Here is a 17379-nt window from a genome sequence, read left to right on the forward strand (position 1 = left end):
ACTGTCACCGAGAATTAAAAGCAGGACGTCCAAGAACAGTTCATAAACTAACACAGGAGAAAGCTGGATCACTTCAGTATTACATGGTTTGTGGACTTGGGCAAGTGCACCATGAATGCCAGCAGCTCTAACAAATACTCATCTGGTGTAAATCAGTGTGGACTCAAAAACAATCAGTGGAGATCAGTTTATTTTAATCAGTGCTGGAGGTGGCTGTTTCTTAAGCAATCTTTTTTAACATCTCCAAGTACCTGAATAATTATAATAATAATAATAATAATAAAGACAGTAAGACTGGAGGCAAGTGGGAAGTAAACACAATAAAGAGGATTAACAAGAGTTGTTTGGTAAATAAGCAACTGACATTGGGGGGAGAGGGACCTGCAGTATGTAATCCTATTTCTGCAGCTCACTGGTTTGTTGGTGTCTGTGTGGGGAGTAAGATAGTTACATAAAAGGGAAAAATAAATCCCTGGCTCCCTGTATAAATTAAGATACTAGATCCATCTCCCAAACGTCTAAGGCGAAAGCAAAGCTGAGCCTCCTGGTCTCCATGCCAGCTGATGCCACAGCTATGCAACATGGCAAGAGGTGTTTCTGATGGTTTTCCAGCATGTGGAAAACCTGTACTTAATATTTCCAGAACATCCACACAGTCTGAGATGACTCATGAGCAGCCCATTTAGCCTAGGGATTTGACTCCTTGGCTCTGCCGGAATTTAGGTAGGATGGATTCATCTTCTCTCACATGTACCACAGGGTTTGCTGCCAGAGTCCTCTTGCTAAGTCAGCAGAGAAACCAGGTTGATGGTAGCAAAGTTTTACATGTATAGCTTTTACTCACTATTCTTTGGCAAGCCACTGGTTTGTATGTGGCCCAGAGCCTGAGAGAAAGGTACCATAAATGCCTACATATGAATTTCCTTGAATAGGCATTGAGGTCACCTTCAAATAATAATTCAATGGGAGAAAACATTGTGCTGAAGTAAAATGACAAGTCATATTTGAATGGTCTTAAAACTCATTGCTCAGGTATTTTCTAGGGTACTTGGCATTAGTGCATGATTTATGCACACTGTATACTGCAAGGTCTAGTTTCAGTACCAGGAGCAAGGTTTTGAAAGTTGTTTTTATTTAACAAAATGAGACAGATGCTTGCAAGGGGAAAACACTGAGGCTTTCTTAAGGAGGGCAGTAAATGGGAGTGGGGCTGTGGTGAGCATGTCTCATAGCGCTCAAAGGGAAGAAGAAGGTACGTGGTGGCAGATCTTTACATCTTTGGTGCAATTTGTTGACATCAAACAAGTTCAGCTCTGCAAAAGGGGTCAAACCCTAAGAAGTGCCATTCAAAAGGGGTCTTCATCAGAAAGACCTAAGAATGTTATTGAAGGCAGTTGAAAGACAAACTTCAAAATAGTGGAAACGCAAGGAAAAGACAGCCATACTGTAGACTGATTATCTTTTCCACTGACTGAATGTTGATGTTTATCAACAACAGGATCAGCATCTACCACTGAGCACCACTGTCCAGGTCTTCAGTCACCTCTACCCAAAGTCTAGCATCCCCTTGTGTTGCTTAGTGTCTATGCCTAGTCATCTTGCAGTGGTGAAAACTTGGACTGAGGTTGCAGATGATCTGCTAATGACAATTTAAATACCCTGAGCAATCTTTCTGCAAAAGATCCCATTTTTTAACCATCGAGAAATGAGTTCATGGAAGCACTGAATGGTTGAGGTTGAAAGGGCCAACTTGAGATCCTCCCATCCAAATCTCTGCTTTAGCAGTCAACTACAGCATGTTGCCCAGGTCACTGCCCATCTGGGTTTTTAATATCTCCAGAGACGGAGAGTCCGCAACCTCTCTGAGTTCCTGTTAGTTTTATTGTGTTCTTTCAAAACTATCCCTATTTATTAAACTAAATGTAGCCTTGCTTGATGAAAACTGAGTGCTAGTACAAGGAAAATCAGTTGTTCTTCCAAACAGTATTGAAGTCTGGGTGTTGGTTGTGCAACAATTTCCAGGGTAGTATATATGAGATAAACCTCAATTTTAAGTAAAATAACAAAAATATTTCTGCTACTAATTAGCAGGTTCATTTGGCAGATCAAGGGCTAAGGAGTAAAGTGGATGAAATAGCCCTTCATTTGGGGAGATGGCTGAGCCAACCCACATGGGTGGTGCTGCGCAGCAGTTTGCTTTGCTGTTGCCTGTGCAGTACATGTTGGTCAGATAAGCAGGAGGATCTGCTCTTCAGTGCTGTCAGTCTGGGATTTTTATAGTCACTACATGTTTGCATAACTATTATAGGGGAGCATTTTTCTGTCTCTTAAATTATACCAAAATCACATTCTGCTAGGGAGAAAGTTTGCTGTCATAAATGGATAAAATGTTTCTCGTAACTGGGAATACTGGAAGCCTTCAGGAGGCTTTAGTCTTTAGCATAAAACAAGTGGACCGAGTGTTTCACAGAACACTCTCCTGTGGATCATTTTTCACTTGTTCACTCATAATTTGTGGTATATTGACAAAGATGCCAACAGAACTCTGTAGAGCATTATGGTCTATCCTGTGATCAATTAACTTTTCACTGCAACCAGAAACAAACTTGCCACTTTTCTGTTTTCTGCTGCAGTCAAAGGTATCACATTGAATGGGCAGAAATCTTGCAACAGATTAAAGTATTGCGCAGTCACCGCCTCTGTGCAACTCTGCAATAGCCATGGGTAGGTTTTGCAGGCTCATGCCAGAATATAATGCTCATGCTGGTCTAATTGTGTTGGTTGAAATATTCCTGATTTACTCCGGCACAAATAGAAGATACAAGTGGGTACTAGAGCTTTGAAACATACAGGAGAGTTGCCAAGTTTACCACGAGTTTATTATTACATTTTTTTCTTGAAGCCATAACTTCTGAAGAAATCTGAATAAATATGAGATCAGGGTTCTCTTCACCAACTAGTCCAAAAACTGACTTTAAACTCAAGGCTCTTACATACTCAAGGTCCTACAAGGCAAAAAAAGAAAAGTTTTCTTAGAAATTCATTGAATTCTTAAGCCAGTCATAGTTTTTACAAGCTGACACAAGGGCATTTGTGGCTGACCTTGCTGGTGAAAAGCCACAGCTGTGGCTGAGAAGTACCCAGCACAATGTGTAGGGACATTTAAAGTAAGTTTTTTGCTTGTACCTGGGATATTTGAGCTTAGGACTGTTTTTGTTACAGCCTGCAAGAATCCAGCAGCACCCTGGGGTGTCTGGGACAATCTTATTTATGACTCAGAGGAAAACGTACCCATGGTAGTAGGGTGGGGGTGTAGATCCATTAGTCCATTACTCTGTATCACCCACAAATTCCTTCTACACAATGAGAATCCCATAGGAACCTTCTGAGTGCTTTTATTGCCCCTTTTTGCTTTCCACAAAAGATTTGCAGTGCATCTGGAGTAAAAGCAGTAAAGCCTGATTTCTCCAGTGGCTGAACAAGTGCAGCTCCCAATGGCCTTAGTGGACATGGTGGATTTGCAGGAGCTCTAAAACCCTAAAAGAACAAGAAAGCCAGAAAAGTATGGAAAAGCCCCCAAAGTTCCTACATGCCCCATACTGCCCCACGCAGGCTCTGCACAAACTCATTCTGCTCTCCCTCAGGGTGGCAAGAAGCCAAACCTGACTGTGGAGCAGCTAAGCACCAGTCAGTCCTCTATCCATCACATGCACCCAGCTACCTTCAAGATGATTGAGACTGTTCAGCACACCTCTCAGCCCTGTGTCCATGCCTAATTGCTCCCCAGTCTCTGCCCTTTCTTCTTTTCTGCAGAGCTTATTTCCTGCATCACCCCCACATTGCCCTAAATTTGACCATGCAGAAGATACCCCTTCCCACTGGACCTTTCAGCACACTTCTGGCCAGCAGCCTTGGCTTGGCGCTACCCTTGGCTCAGTGCTACCCTTGGCTCCTCTAATTCATGGCTTCTACCAATTTTGACTTTGCCTGGCTCTAACCTGGAGTTCTGTGTGCAGAGACCCTGGGGAAAGGTAGAGCTCAGGGAACAGCAGGAGCTGCGCTTGGACGTGCTTCCTCCTGTCAGCCAGAGGTAATGAGGCATCTGCCCATGGTAGTGTTATTTCCCACTGTAATCTGTGTGCATTAGTTTCACATCTTTGTCTAATTAGTCACAACTAGGTGTGCAGACGAGATCTCAGCTTTTCCATGCCCTAGTTGAAAGCAGGTGTTGATAAAGGAAGGCTCAGGGATACTTGACCTCACAAGCTGGTGTCATGGGTCCCCACTGCTGTGAAGGGAGGTCAGCTCACACACACCCCTGCCTTGCTGTGCTATTTGCTGCAGTGCAGCCAGACTGCCCAGGGGGGTGAAAGGGTGTAGACAGGGTCCCGCTTTGCAGAGCTACAATGCTTCTTGAGCGCACATGAATCACTTGCAGCCACCCTCAAGCCCATTGCAGCTGTGCTGCCACCAATTGTGTGGCTGCACAGTCTGATTTCTGCTACCTCTGTTCTTCCTTCCCTGCAGCCCCATACTTACTGCTAAATATTTATCATGCTCTGGGGTTGCTAAGCAGCACACAGCTCCCAGCTCAGGAGAGCCTTACCAGGAAGACAAGACATGCAGTAGGTCAGCATGGGCAGAGCTTTGGGTGGGAGAAGGGGTGGTCCTGCTCTGCCACATGCTTACCTTGCTCTGACTGGTGTCCCCTCTGTCAGCAGGGTCTGTGTTAGTGGCCACTCCCTACAGTATGGCTGGGCTGGAGAGCAATGCTTCTGGTTTGGCTTGGAGAGTTGTTGGCTCAATGTCCATGTCAGCATTTGTGGAGATGAGCATCTCAGCATCCATTCCTTAAGCTAATGCAAGGTGATAGAGTGAAGCAGTAACAGGGTCTGATGTACAGGGTCTGATCCCAGCTGTGTGCAGGGCAACAGTAGGAAAACAGGGTTATTCCTCATTCTGGCTTTTAAAAAGAGGCCATGCAAGGAGACAGAGAAAAGGTGCCACTGTTGGTGTCTGCTTCTAGAGGCAGTAGCATGAAACCTTATGAAAGATGTTAATACTCCCAAGCAGCAGGAACTGCAGGCTAACCTGGTTCTTCCCTTCAGTCTAAAGCCAATTGCTCCCGAAAAGCCAATTGTTCTCTAAAGCCAAATAGCTCCTAAACCACACAAAACCAAATCTTTGTGTAGACATCAAGGTGTGCAGGACTTGCTGGTTGCTCTGCCTTTGTATGGACTTGCCCCATTTGTACGCCTAGAGCATGGGAAACCTGGGACCACCCTGTGAAGTCCACTTACAGTGAGTTTGCATTTTTCTTGCAAAGCGCAGTGTCTGGCTCTGCACACTCTTCTTTCTGAGTGGAGGAAGTCAGAAGCAGCCACTTGGAAATTAGTGGTCTTACTGTAGTAGGTGGCAGAGACAGATTGCCTCAACTGCAAAGTGATTTAGATTGTTGCAAAGGTCAGTTCATTTTACAAGTTTTTATTTTCTTCTCAGTTCCCTGCATTTATTTGTGTTGCAGACACTTCTATTAAAGACATTTCTATAACAGAAAATCTGCAGAAATTTTGGTTCATCTGCACAGAAGTTAATCATAACTATTTAAATAATTTTGTGAAATCCTATTTAAATGATTCTGTGAAATAGCAGTAGCCTTGTTCTTTTGCATGGATCAAGTCCATCATTCAAGTTGTTGCCTGTGTTTGCAAGGGATCAAATAGCAAGGTAGTTATCTAAGTTCAGAAAAAAATCTGGGCACAAAGTAGTGCAGAAGATCAACTTTGTTCGGGGAATGGAAAAGTCCATTGCCTAAAATGGCAATATCTACAGTCACTTGGCTGGTGAGAGACATACTGTCCTTCTGAGACAGCAAGGGAGCAGTGAAGAGCAGCCCTTGCTCATCTCCTCCCCCTGCCCGTTATTATTCTAACCCCACATTTTTCCAGCACTGATGCCCACCCTGACTTTGAGCACAGGACATCAACAGCCAGACAGTTTACAGGCATGGTGTTCCTACACCTTTTCCCACCTCCACTTTCCCATGTAGCATTGATATATTTTTGCAAGGACAACTTCTAATTGGGAGTCCAGCTAAATAAGAGTTTATACATGTCTTCTACTGTCCTCATTGTAGCTGAGCAGAAGCAGGTAGGTAGTTGTCACGTCTCATTCAATGCCTATGTTTAGAAGTGTTGACTATAGAAAAAAAAGCAAGGTATTGGTCAGGATTGCACAGCTGGTCCCTTGAAAACCCTTTTTCTCCAGATTTCCTAATTAATGTTTGTCAAGCACTTTGAAGGTAGAAAGCATTGAGTAGTGAGAGGTGGTGTTCAATCTTTCAGGAGGACTGGAGAATTTTAAAAGACTAAGAAAAAGGTCTCTTTGGGCTTCCACTGGTGGTTTTGTATTTCTGAGCGGCAGACAAGCAGAGGAGTCTTTGTTGCATTCATGCCAGCACCTGTGAGAATGTGCATGTCTCACTTTTGTGTGGGTCACAGATGTGTGCAGAAATGGAAGATCAAGCCTGCACGTTCATTCAGCTTGTGGCACAAAAGCCCTGGAATCATGCACAGTCCACTCTGGGGGCAGCCTTAAATTTTTGTCCAGCATTACACAAGCTCCATGACTTTGATTTAGTCAGGCACATAATGCCACTACTGCCGTAAGGCACCCAGTCGGCGCTTGTCTGCAGAATGCTCACGGAAGGGCTCCAGGAAATGATATTTTCTTCCCCATCCTGGTCTGCATGAAATGGGGGGAGGGGAGAGAGGTGGCAAGTAGAAGAGTGTACTGCTTTCATTATCAGCAGTTACCCATTCCCAGCCACCCAGACCCGGGTGCCATAGTAGACACTCTGTGTCCAGCTCTGACCATAGGTATTTCCTTGATCACTGAGATTCAATCCCAGGGAAACTGAGGCTGCACCTGAAGTTCAGTGAAAAGATTTCTCCTGTTACACTGGTTGTTTTAGTTCCCTGAAGCAGTCGGTATTCCATCTTTGATGCTTCAGGATGGCAACCTAGACATCTGAGTAACATGGAACTGGAACAAGAGGCTCGGGTCACTCTGTCACCGATATTGTGGGCATTATGGCATTTGATCCTTTCCATAAACATATCGGTCTCCTTGAAGCTGTGTAGTTTTCCATCTCTCCCTTTTCCCTCCCCCAGCAGTCCCAGTTCAAACTGTTACTCTTCTGAGAATAAAAGAACCTTTTTCTGCATCTCCAGCCTAAATTTACCTATGGCTTCTTCCCATTTCTTCCTTTCAAATGCCCTTTTCCTTTCCTGGAGTTCCCTGAGACCAATCCCATCCCCTCTTTCTTTTCATTAGACTAGATTTTTCAAGCTTGTTTATTGTCTTCTACAAGAAATTAGGACAGAAATTTGAGCTGGCTACTCCATAAATTATAGATGTGTTAGGGCAGATCATACCTAATGCAATGGAGTTACATGTAGTCCCAGTTATCTGGGTGCTACACATATGTTGAGAATCCCAGGCTGTTTCTGCATTGCTCAGCATGAACTGAGCCCCGCAAACATACCTTAGCTGCCTACACTGCTCTGTAGTAGGACAGGCCTTTGAGGAGCAGGAGTGTGCCCGGCTCACCCCCAAAGGGCACTGCCAGTGCATAGCACACTGCCAGGCACGGCCATGGCCACCCTCCAGACATGTTTTGGCTTTGTTCAAAGCAGGGTGCCTTCATTCCATGCATGTAATGTCTTTTTTTCCATTTAGAGGCTTTTTGCCAGGCTGGAAGGCTGGTAACATGAGCTCATTTTTTACATTAGGCCCATTCATTTTTTTCCTTTTGTCATCAAAACATATTGACAATGTATTCCACACTGAGAGCACCCGACAGATAACGGCAGCTGTAATATCCCCCCAGTCAATAAAACCTTTTAAAGCTCATTATAGGGAATGCAAAAAATGGGTTGTAATGTGAGGGGTCACTGAAAGTACTTTTATCAATTATGTCAGTTAATAGCCCAGTATCCTAAAAATAAAGCTGCTTCTCTTCCTTAAGGTTGTTTTTGTGTAGGAGTATAATTCTGAAGTTAGCTTAATTGAAGACCTACTAGGAAGTGTGGTTGCATCCCCTTAGTCTCCCAGGAGAAATCTTCCCCTGTAACATCAAAACAGATACTTCTGAAGTCCAGCGAAGTCTATGGAGTTACTCTGATTTTGCACTGCTGTCAATAAATGAAGACTAAACTCCACTGCTTAAATTTCTCATGTGGCTCAGCAATCTACTGCAATTACTTTCAATCTGAACAGGCCAAATCCTCCCTTCAGATACACAGTCAAAGGAGCAAGTTAGAATGTGACTCTCTTTCCATGACTCTGCGAAGTCTCTCCAGAGAAATGTCCTTCTTTAATATGAGTCTCATATGTCTGGGTCATAGTACGACTGGCCAGCCAAGGTTAGTCATTAGGCAAGGCTTGTTGTGGGCAGCTACATACAAATTTAATGGCTATGTCCCCAGAAGGCAACTGTTGTCAATGCACTGAGACCCTCTAGCAGGCATCCTGTTCACAAACCAGTCTTACAAAGTCAGTTCACTTCTCTCACCAGATGCTATCCACAGGAACTGATTCACCTCCAGTGGCTTGTGGCCAGCATGAATCAAACAGCTGTTTGATGAACGTCCCCAGTACTGAGATGCAAACAGCCTCCATTCACATTTTCTATGTTCTTATAAACATTCAGGATATTGGGAGAGATGGTCTAGTTATTGAATAACATTACAAAATTCATTCTTCCATTCCTTCCCCATATCTGCTAAATAAGGATGTTTTTGAAGTGTGACTGTAGCCCACATATCATCTTTTCTGGGCTTCCAGCAGTGAAGTCTAGCCAACAGCTCTAAACATAGCTTCCACAGGTACTGCCAGCATCCTAGCTTAGGAGATGAAGCTGAGTGAAAATAGATTTACAGATACTCACCCTGTTTCTTGGGCAACTTTTGGAACCCAGGAAGATGCTGCTGCAGCTGGATCTCTACTGGTATATAACTAGTTTGGCTATTTCTGCTGTGCGCTGGGGGCTATATGTAGCCAATCCTGTGAAGCAAATCAGTGTGTCACATGAGACCCAGGTTTATTGAAAATAAACCTCTCCAGTGAAGACAGGCTGAGAGAATTGGGGTTTTCCAGCCTGGAGAAGAGAAGGCTTTGGGAGACTGTATAGCAGCCTTTCACTACCCAAAGGGGCCTACAAGAAATCTGTAGAGAGACTTTTTACAAGGGCATGTAGAGATAGGCCAAGGGGTAATGGCTTTAAACTGAAAGAGGGTAGATTTCAGTTAGATGTAAGGAAAAAATTCTTCACTATGAGGGTAGTGAGGCACGGGTGGAAGAGTTCGCCCCAAGGTGTTGTGGATGCCCCATCCCTGGAAATGTGCAAGGCCAGGTTGGATGGGACTTTGAGCAACCTCGTCTAGTGGAAGGTGTCCCTGCCTGTGGTAGCAGGGGTGGAACTAGATAACCTTTAAAGTCCCTTCCAACCCAAACCATTCTATGTTTCTATGAAAATCATTAATTTTTATATGTTAATAGCTAATGAAATATTCACTGATATGGAGAAGAGCTTTGAAGTCATACAAGCAATACATCTTCAGCTCTCTGATTTTCTGATTTGCCTCTTCCCTTCTGCCACTTTGCCCCAGGGATCAGCAGGCACACAAGTGACCTGGCACATGCCACCACTGATGCAGGAGGGGCGAGCTGCAGTGATGCTCCTCAAAGCTTCAATAAACCTATAAGTAACAAGGCATAGTAAAGTCCTGATTAAATGAAAAGTCTGCTCATCTTTTGTTTGAATAGTCATATATAGAGATTTCCTTAAGTGTGTGCAAGTGAGATATGAGGTGAAACCCTCCACTAGTACTCACATCACACAACTACCTCACATACAATAGGTCTACACCAAACTTTTACACCAGTAGCCAGATCTGGCAGGGAGAGTTTTGTGAAATATAGGGAGTTTTGTTACTAAACATGATAAAGGGTCAAAACCTGTGTTTCCTCTGGGAAGTTTTCTAAAGACAGAACATACATGCAAATTATGTTTTAATGTGCATTGTTATGTTCACCTTTACGCAGGACTCTGCAGAGAACTGGTACAAGCCAATATGAATTTCTTTCATAAATAAGATTTATAATGTGATCAGAACCTCATCTGAAATTTAAGCTTGATATGTGAAATACACTATTAAATGGTGGTTTAATGCTTTCTTGATTTTAGGACTCATGCAAATTAACGCATGCATGGTGGAGAGGTCATTATGGACTCTGACGCATGATTTCAGGCTTGTACTAAGCTGTACAGAGTTGCATGTGCCTTTCATTCGCAGATGTTTGGCATGAAGAGTTCACCAATTTGTTTGCTAAACATCAAAGCACAATGTGTAGCAAATCATACTGTAAAGCAATGCAAAGCACTTGTTAGCAAACAGCCCGTTTCGCCTGCCACCAAGTAAGTATGTCACAGATATGAATAGTTCCCTACTCATTCCTTCACTAATTTGAAACATCCCTTTTACAAATGAAGAGCAACCCTGGAATGGAAATGCATAAATATATGGCTATAGCACTTTGTCTGGGAGGGGGCTTGGAGTATTGCGCGTAGGAAGATCATGCATAACCTAGCTCATAAGGCAGAAAGTGGGATAAAAGGATTCCTCTTGGTGAGTAAGAAGAAAACTTGCATGCTTGGATCTCAACAGTCAGTGAAATTTGAGGTAGAAAAGAGCTAGTGACACACAGAGCTAGTGGTACAAAAAGAACTACTGTCCTAATGCACAAGTGCAGTTGAAAAATCACAGCAAGCCAAAATGACTTTGCATTTTTAAATACATAGGTCAGTTTCAATCACTGTGACAAGTGCATACAAGTCTGCCAAGCCATGCTTCCAGAGCATGTTAGTGCCAGTGGTGTAGCAGCACCAGCAACCTCTGCCAGTGTCTGCAGGGAGTCTCATAGGAGAGACTACAAACTGCCTACATGTGTGCTGGGAGACCAGCCTGGGGAAGGAAAAGAGCAAACAGCCACTATCAGGGAAGAGAAGCTGAAACAAAAAAGGGGGAGGAAAGGAAGAAAGATTTTCAGAAGAAAAGAAAGTCAGTCTTGAAATCAGTTCTAGAAAAAAAGAAAAATAGATAAAAATGAGAGGAAGACATTTGTTAACATGAAGAAAGAAGAGGAAGGCTAGACAGGGAAAGAAAATGGAGCTGAAGAGAATAAGAGAAGTATTGCCATCAGATTCTCCATTCCTCTTGTCAGGGTTGTAGCAGGGTGGACGGGTGCTTTACAATGTCATGAAAGACAGACACAGGATCTTGTGACAGATACAGACAGGCACAGCATGTTAATGGCTGAAAAATGGTTCAACAAACCCTTAGTTTCAACAACTTAGTCCCCCCTTCCTTTCATCTCCATTCTCTAACAGTTGTAATCATGGCTAATACTAACAAACCTTAACTGTTACCAGCTGTTTTCTTTACAAATTTATCTTCCTGTAATTCTCCAAAAATCTTTCTTTAATACTTTCCTGAAATTAAATGTTATTAACCATTTTTTATTAATTGTTGTTTGTTTTGTTAAACGATGTCAAGAACAATAGCACAGACTGACTGTTGTATTACATTTATCTGGTCCTCTTTTTGCTCTCAGAAGCACCTTAAAGTCAAGGCACTAATGTCTGAAATATCTGTGTGGAAAGCACAAAACTTCTTCCTCCTCCCATGCTTAAAGCTTCATCTTTAAATAAAGGTCATACCACTTTTGAGAAGTTTTGGGGGAAACACCTACATGATGTAACATGGTCTTTTACAAAAATTATGTTCAGGTCTCCCTTTTCAGAGTCACGTTAAAATCCCAAATAAGACAATTTTGCTCCATGATGTGCAGATGCTTGTTAGTTTTCTGTACTTGCTGGGCATTTCCAGAATTGTGTCACAATTAGAATTAGTGGTTACCAAATGGTTACCAGTGGCCACCAAACAGAATTAAAAAGGTGGTTGGTACTAGGGGGCTGGTAGATTACAGCAGGTAATTTCAGTCACTAACAGATTGAGAAACTAAGGTAGTTTCAGTCACTAACTCAGACACCTAGAACATGGACATATGTGTCCGGTCTAGCAAACTAGCCTTCCTTCACAGACAATACAGAGAAACACACATGCCTTGGGTGCAAAGCACCTGTCTTATTTTGGGTGTCCACTTTAAGCTGTTCTGAACTGTGTTTTAAAAACACCTGTTTCTCTCCATTGACTGTGAAAATAATCTGGAGTGGTCACCACAGATTTACATATCTGCACTGGTCAGATGCATCCTCTTCTAGTGACCAAACACACTGGTTTTATGATGACTGGTGAGTGAGTTAGGTCCTCAGCTGACACAACTGGTCATCATCTCAGTCTGAATGATGTGGCGCTTTGAGGAGAAGGGCCCAGGACTGCTCCAAGGCAGAGTCTGACCCAGCACCCCGGTGTCTGTCCCAGGGATGAAGGTGGTGGTGGTGGACTCTCTCTCTACAACTTGCACACCTGTATCTATACACAGACTAGCACGGGGAGACTAGCTGCCCATCATGAGGCCTTAGGACCAGACCTCTCACTTTCCCGGTGGGCACCGAGGCTTGACAACATTTAACTGCTGGTTTGGCCTTTGTTCAGAAAGGGAAAAATAGACAGTATTATGATATGTCCTTGCTTTCAATCTGTATTGACAAAGAAGATGTTTATCTCTGTCCTTTCTTCTCCCCCCAACCCTGCCTATACATCACCGAACCTGGGATCACCCAAGGAAACCAATGAGAAAAGAAGAGAACGGAACCAGTCGGGCTGAATATGCAATGACCTCATCCCAAAACAACAAAACAGTTGATAACAATGCGGTTGTATAATCCCCAAAACCCCACCGAGGCGCAGGAGGTGGTAAACTTTCAAAGCACACACTCAGAGTATGCAAGGTGGGTGAAATAAGGCAACAAATGGAGTTCTCTAGCCAAGGACTTCATTTCAGAAATAGCGCACGCATCAGTGATTCAGAAGAGTAAAGCAGGCTGCTCTACAGGCTTGCTGCTTCTCCAAAGGGAGGATAAACTTGCCCACCCAGGCTGCCTGGATAAAAGGCCTCACAGAGGCATAAGCATTGCATGCTGCATCTCGTGAAAGCTATGTCACGATGCCTCCCGCTTCTTCTTCTCTTCCCCTGCACTTTTCAGTGTGAATCAAGTGTCCAAAAAAAGCTGCTGAGATAAGATCTTTTGTTGAAGAGAACGTGGTCTGCCAGAGTGGCAGCAGCTTATTATAAATGGGTCTGAGGGCCAAGGGTGCAAGATGTCACCTACATGCTTCTCCAGCCTGTGCAGTTTTGTACGCTTATAATTCATTCTTATAATTTTTATTATTTCATTATTAAAAAGGGAACAAAGGTTTCTGTAAAGCCATCAAGCAACCAAAAATTGCATGAACTTGTGACTTGCCCCAGGAAATTCATCTGCGGTGTGGTGACTATGCAATTTCCATGGCTGAAGACTTTGCAGGCAAAAGAAATCAAAATGTAAGATTTTAGCAGTTAGCGTTGCTATGGAAAGAGAGATGTTACTAAGTGGTGCTTTGAACGTTATTACTTCAGAATCATCCTCCATTTTTGCATCACACTTTATTTTTTATCTTTAAAAAAGTTTTTCCATTGTGAAATTCTACATGTTTCTCTGTGTTTGGATCATGCTGATTCCCCAGGGAAACACCTACAGGAAAGATGTTGTTTACATCTTGACATGAGTATTTGGGCGGGATTGTGTTGAAAGGACTAGCAGTGCTTTCAAGTCCTCTTCATCTACTGATTAGTGTTGTTTCCTGAAAGTGTTGAGTCTCCTGAACTGATCCACCGAGGACATTGTAGTTTGCCTTGGAGGACCACTTTCGAGGGTCTGGTAAGCTGGTTGTGCCCATGTTAACTCAGTCTCTGAGTCCCTTGGGCAGAGACTGCCGATCGTGCCAAATTCAGCGTAATAGTTTAGTGTTCTACTTTCCGTGACGTGGATTGCAGACTACTTAAAGCAAAGCTGAATCCACCCAAATTCATTTCACATAAGATCTCAGGTTAGACTTGGTAAATAACCCTTAGGATAAAGGCAGTGAGACTAGCCAAGATGCTGGTCTTTCCACAATTCCTGAAAACTTTTCTTCGTGTCACACCTTCACGTCTATGTCTCCATTTACCTCTGTGCTGAAAGCAGTGATGCAGTGAAAGACAGATTTCCACCCTGGCTTCTTGTCTGGACATTAAGCTTCGATATCACTCAGTCTCCATGTCTGTGAGTAACTCCCAGGTGCCGACCCAGTCTCACTCCAGGACGTGGCTGCGCCCTGGCTGTCGCATCCCTCAGTACTGCAACACACCGATACTTTCAGTTTTCCATAAGGATGTGCCTGAACTGCAGAAACCAGACCTTGATTTTGAATGCATTCCTGTCTGCGACTGATCTGTTGCTGGGATGTAGAGTTTGGCCTGATGTTAGAGGAAGACAATGTTCTGCAGATCTTCCCCAAAATTGCTCCAGGATGTTCAAATCAGCAGTTTCAGCTCAGGCCCATCTGTAGTTTTCTATTACCTGTTGAATAATAAATAGGGTGTATGTAAATATAAGTATCTTTTCAATGATAAAATGAAATGCTGCTATATACTGCTGTTGAGGAATTTATGGAGTTATTAATTTAGCTTTTTAGTTTGCCATCACTATGTAGAAGTTTAGCTGCATAAAATTATTTTTTAAAGATTGGACTTTCTTGAGAAGTGAATGAAATTACAAAAGTGAAAGGGAATAAGTAACCCTTTGCTTAAGAGGATGATCATTCCCTGCCACATTCATGTTGTGTGCTTGCACAAGACACAGTGATATGTTCTTATATCCAAAGTGGGATTAAAACAGCAGAATTTACGCTATGAGTCTAGTATCCCAAATGTTGATTGCCTAAAGCACTTAGCCCCTAAACACTGTAATAAAAATATCACAACTATATTTCAGGAATATATTTTAAGCTATAGCATTTATTTTGGTGTAGTTACTTACATTTGCCCTTCTGTTTTTTACTCCAGTTGTTTCTGCCTAAATGTGGCATAGTTTGAGACTGGTTGCATGTTTAGCTGAGAGTATGAAGTATGAGTGCAGATGGGTTTAGCATGATACACTCAGGATTAGCACTTTCTCCTAGAAGTTGTTGTTTTTATTTATTTCCTAATACAGCTTTAAAGGCATGTTCTGTAAGGCCAAAATGCAAAAGGGATTTGTAGTTCATTGTCCATCAAAATGTGTCTGGTTTTGCAAGAAACAGTCTAAAGAGGTGGTCACTGCACACTGTCTGATTTTCAGTTATGTCAATGGTAAAACGTCCTTGCTAGAGAAAACCCTGGAGCGTGACATAACACAAAAAACCCCACCCCAGGTCCCTTGAGGTTCTCCTCAGGAGAACATAAACAGTAAAACTCCATGGAGAACAGGGAGGCAGGGCATTTCAAGGAGTAGCAGATGAAGACTAGGATCTATTTTCAGTTTGGCCACTGATCAGCTGTTTACTAGCAAGTAATTTTGCCTCTCTGTGCCTCAATTTACCCATCCGTATAATCAAGATAAAAATACCAGCTCTGTGGCAGTATTTTGAGAGATATAGATGTAGCTTATTTGCATAGGCAGATACACACTATCTTTATATCCAACCTGCTGATATTAAATAATTGTATTTGGGTACATAATCGCCATAATATTTCTTAAATGAACATTCTCCAGTGTGCTTTTATAATCTGTTGGCCACAGAAGAGCAGCAGTAGACAAGCTGAAAGCTGCTCCTCTGCTTGTCCAGATCCTTTGCTCTCAGCACTGACACAGCTGCACGGCAAATCTTGCACACGATAGTTTTGCCTTTAGATTCCTGCCTAAGTACAGTTGACTACGTTGCACCAATATGTCAAGTAATCTTCAGAAAGGCACTTGGAAAAGCATACTGGAAGCAGATACAAGTCCTCAAAAAAAAAAAGAGGCTAGAACAGCAGTGTCACTGAGGAATGATTTCTGAAGTTTGCTGGTGTGGTTCAAGGTTGTGTTTTAACACTCTACAGACTACTTGCAAGGGTTTTATAAAAGAGGCTTCTGTACTTCTTTACTGAACTGTAATTAAATACAAAGGGAAAGGAACAGGCTCGATGGATAAGGGCTTCACTAAGCAGTGACCCTGGATCTGTGGAACTGGCAATCCAAAATTCAGCTTTACAAGCATTTCGAGTTTCTTTTTAGCCACCAAAATATCAGTGGTGGAAGGGTCCTGCATAGCTCCATTCACAAAATAACCAGATCCTCAGCAGATGCAAAGGTGGCCATTTTCTATGCAGAAGCTAACTGCTCTGCTCTGACCATCACCAGACAGACTCAGCACACTGCTGTGTCCAGTCTGAGGGAGAGCATCAACTCAATTCCTTTCCAAGGACCACCACTAACAGACACAGGCAGGGAATGCACTTTAAGGGCCTGAGCTGCAAAGTGTTGAGTTTTTTCAGGCCTCAGCAGCACCAGGAAGGTGGAACTGAAGCCCCAGCCCTGCCACCCTTCCTATCTCAGACCCAACACAACAGTGTGCCCAGGAAAGCATCTCTACCTTGGATAGATGCTGCAAAAACAGACATGAAAGGAAAGATCTATTAAGTATAAGATATAAATATATTGATATGTGTCTATACAGAGACCTAATTGTCCAGTCTTGCATGCCGTACAGTCGCAGCATGTGAAGCGAGTGTGGGCCTTCTGTTCCAACCAGGTCATGACCATAGATGCTGCCAAACAATGGAGAATCAGGCCTGTGGTAGATATGTATTTACAATACTCCCTGCACCTGTACAAACAAAAATATATCATTTTAAACTGCAAAATAGTGTGTTTAAATCAGTGCATGAATGTAAATATTCTAAGATCTGCCTTCTTGACTGTGTACCACATGTACAGATGAAAACGAATATTGTTTATAGGAAATCTGTATCAGTGGTTAAATGACTAAAGAGAAAAAAAAATCAGAATTAATGTTGTCATGTTTCTCAAACAAGCCATTAATGTATATTTAGTATTTAAGGATATTGCTCAATAAGTATGTTCCGTACCAAAAACCGTGTTGCATATACAGATTGTGCAGTACCCTATTTTAAAAAGGCACCATAATTAATTTTTATTTTAAATAAAAATGTACTTGTAAAAAGTTTGCTGTGTCCTGTTGTTTTTAACGTTGAGAATAGTCTACGCTGTTGACAGGAAACATCGAAGGGAAGAATGGCTTCAGGCTCTTCTACTGCCCAGATTAATTCTGCTTCCTGAAATACTTTCTG

General features: G+C 42.7%; 1 protein-coding gene across 1 annotated transcript in view; it reads left to right on the forward strand.

The window, feature by feature from the left end:
- PRIMA1 (proline rich membrane anchor 1) overlaps nucleotides 1-12910 on the forward strand; it is a 37356-nt gene extending 24446 nt beyond the window's left edge. Inside the window, exon 4 of the mRNA XM_010024909.1 lies at nucleotides 12811-12910. Within this exon, the coding sequence (XP_010023211.1) occupies nucleotides 12811-12910 (100 nt within the window). The remainder of the gene's footprint in view (nucleotides 1-12810) is intronic.
- Nucleotides 12911-17379: the final 4469 nt, after the last annotated feature.

Source organism: Nestor notabilis, unplaced genomic scaffold (genome assembly GCF_000696875.1).
Source record: "Nestor notabilis isolate BGI_N333 unplaced genomic scaffold, ASM69687v1 scaffold13562, whole genome shotgun sequence".
NCBI lineage: Eukaryota > Metazoa > Chordata > Aves > Psittaciformes > Psittacidae > Nestor > Nestor notabilis.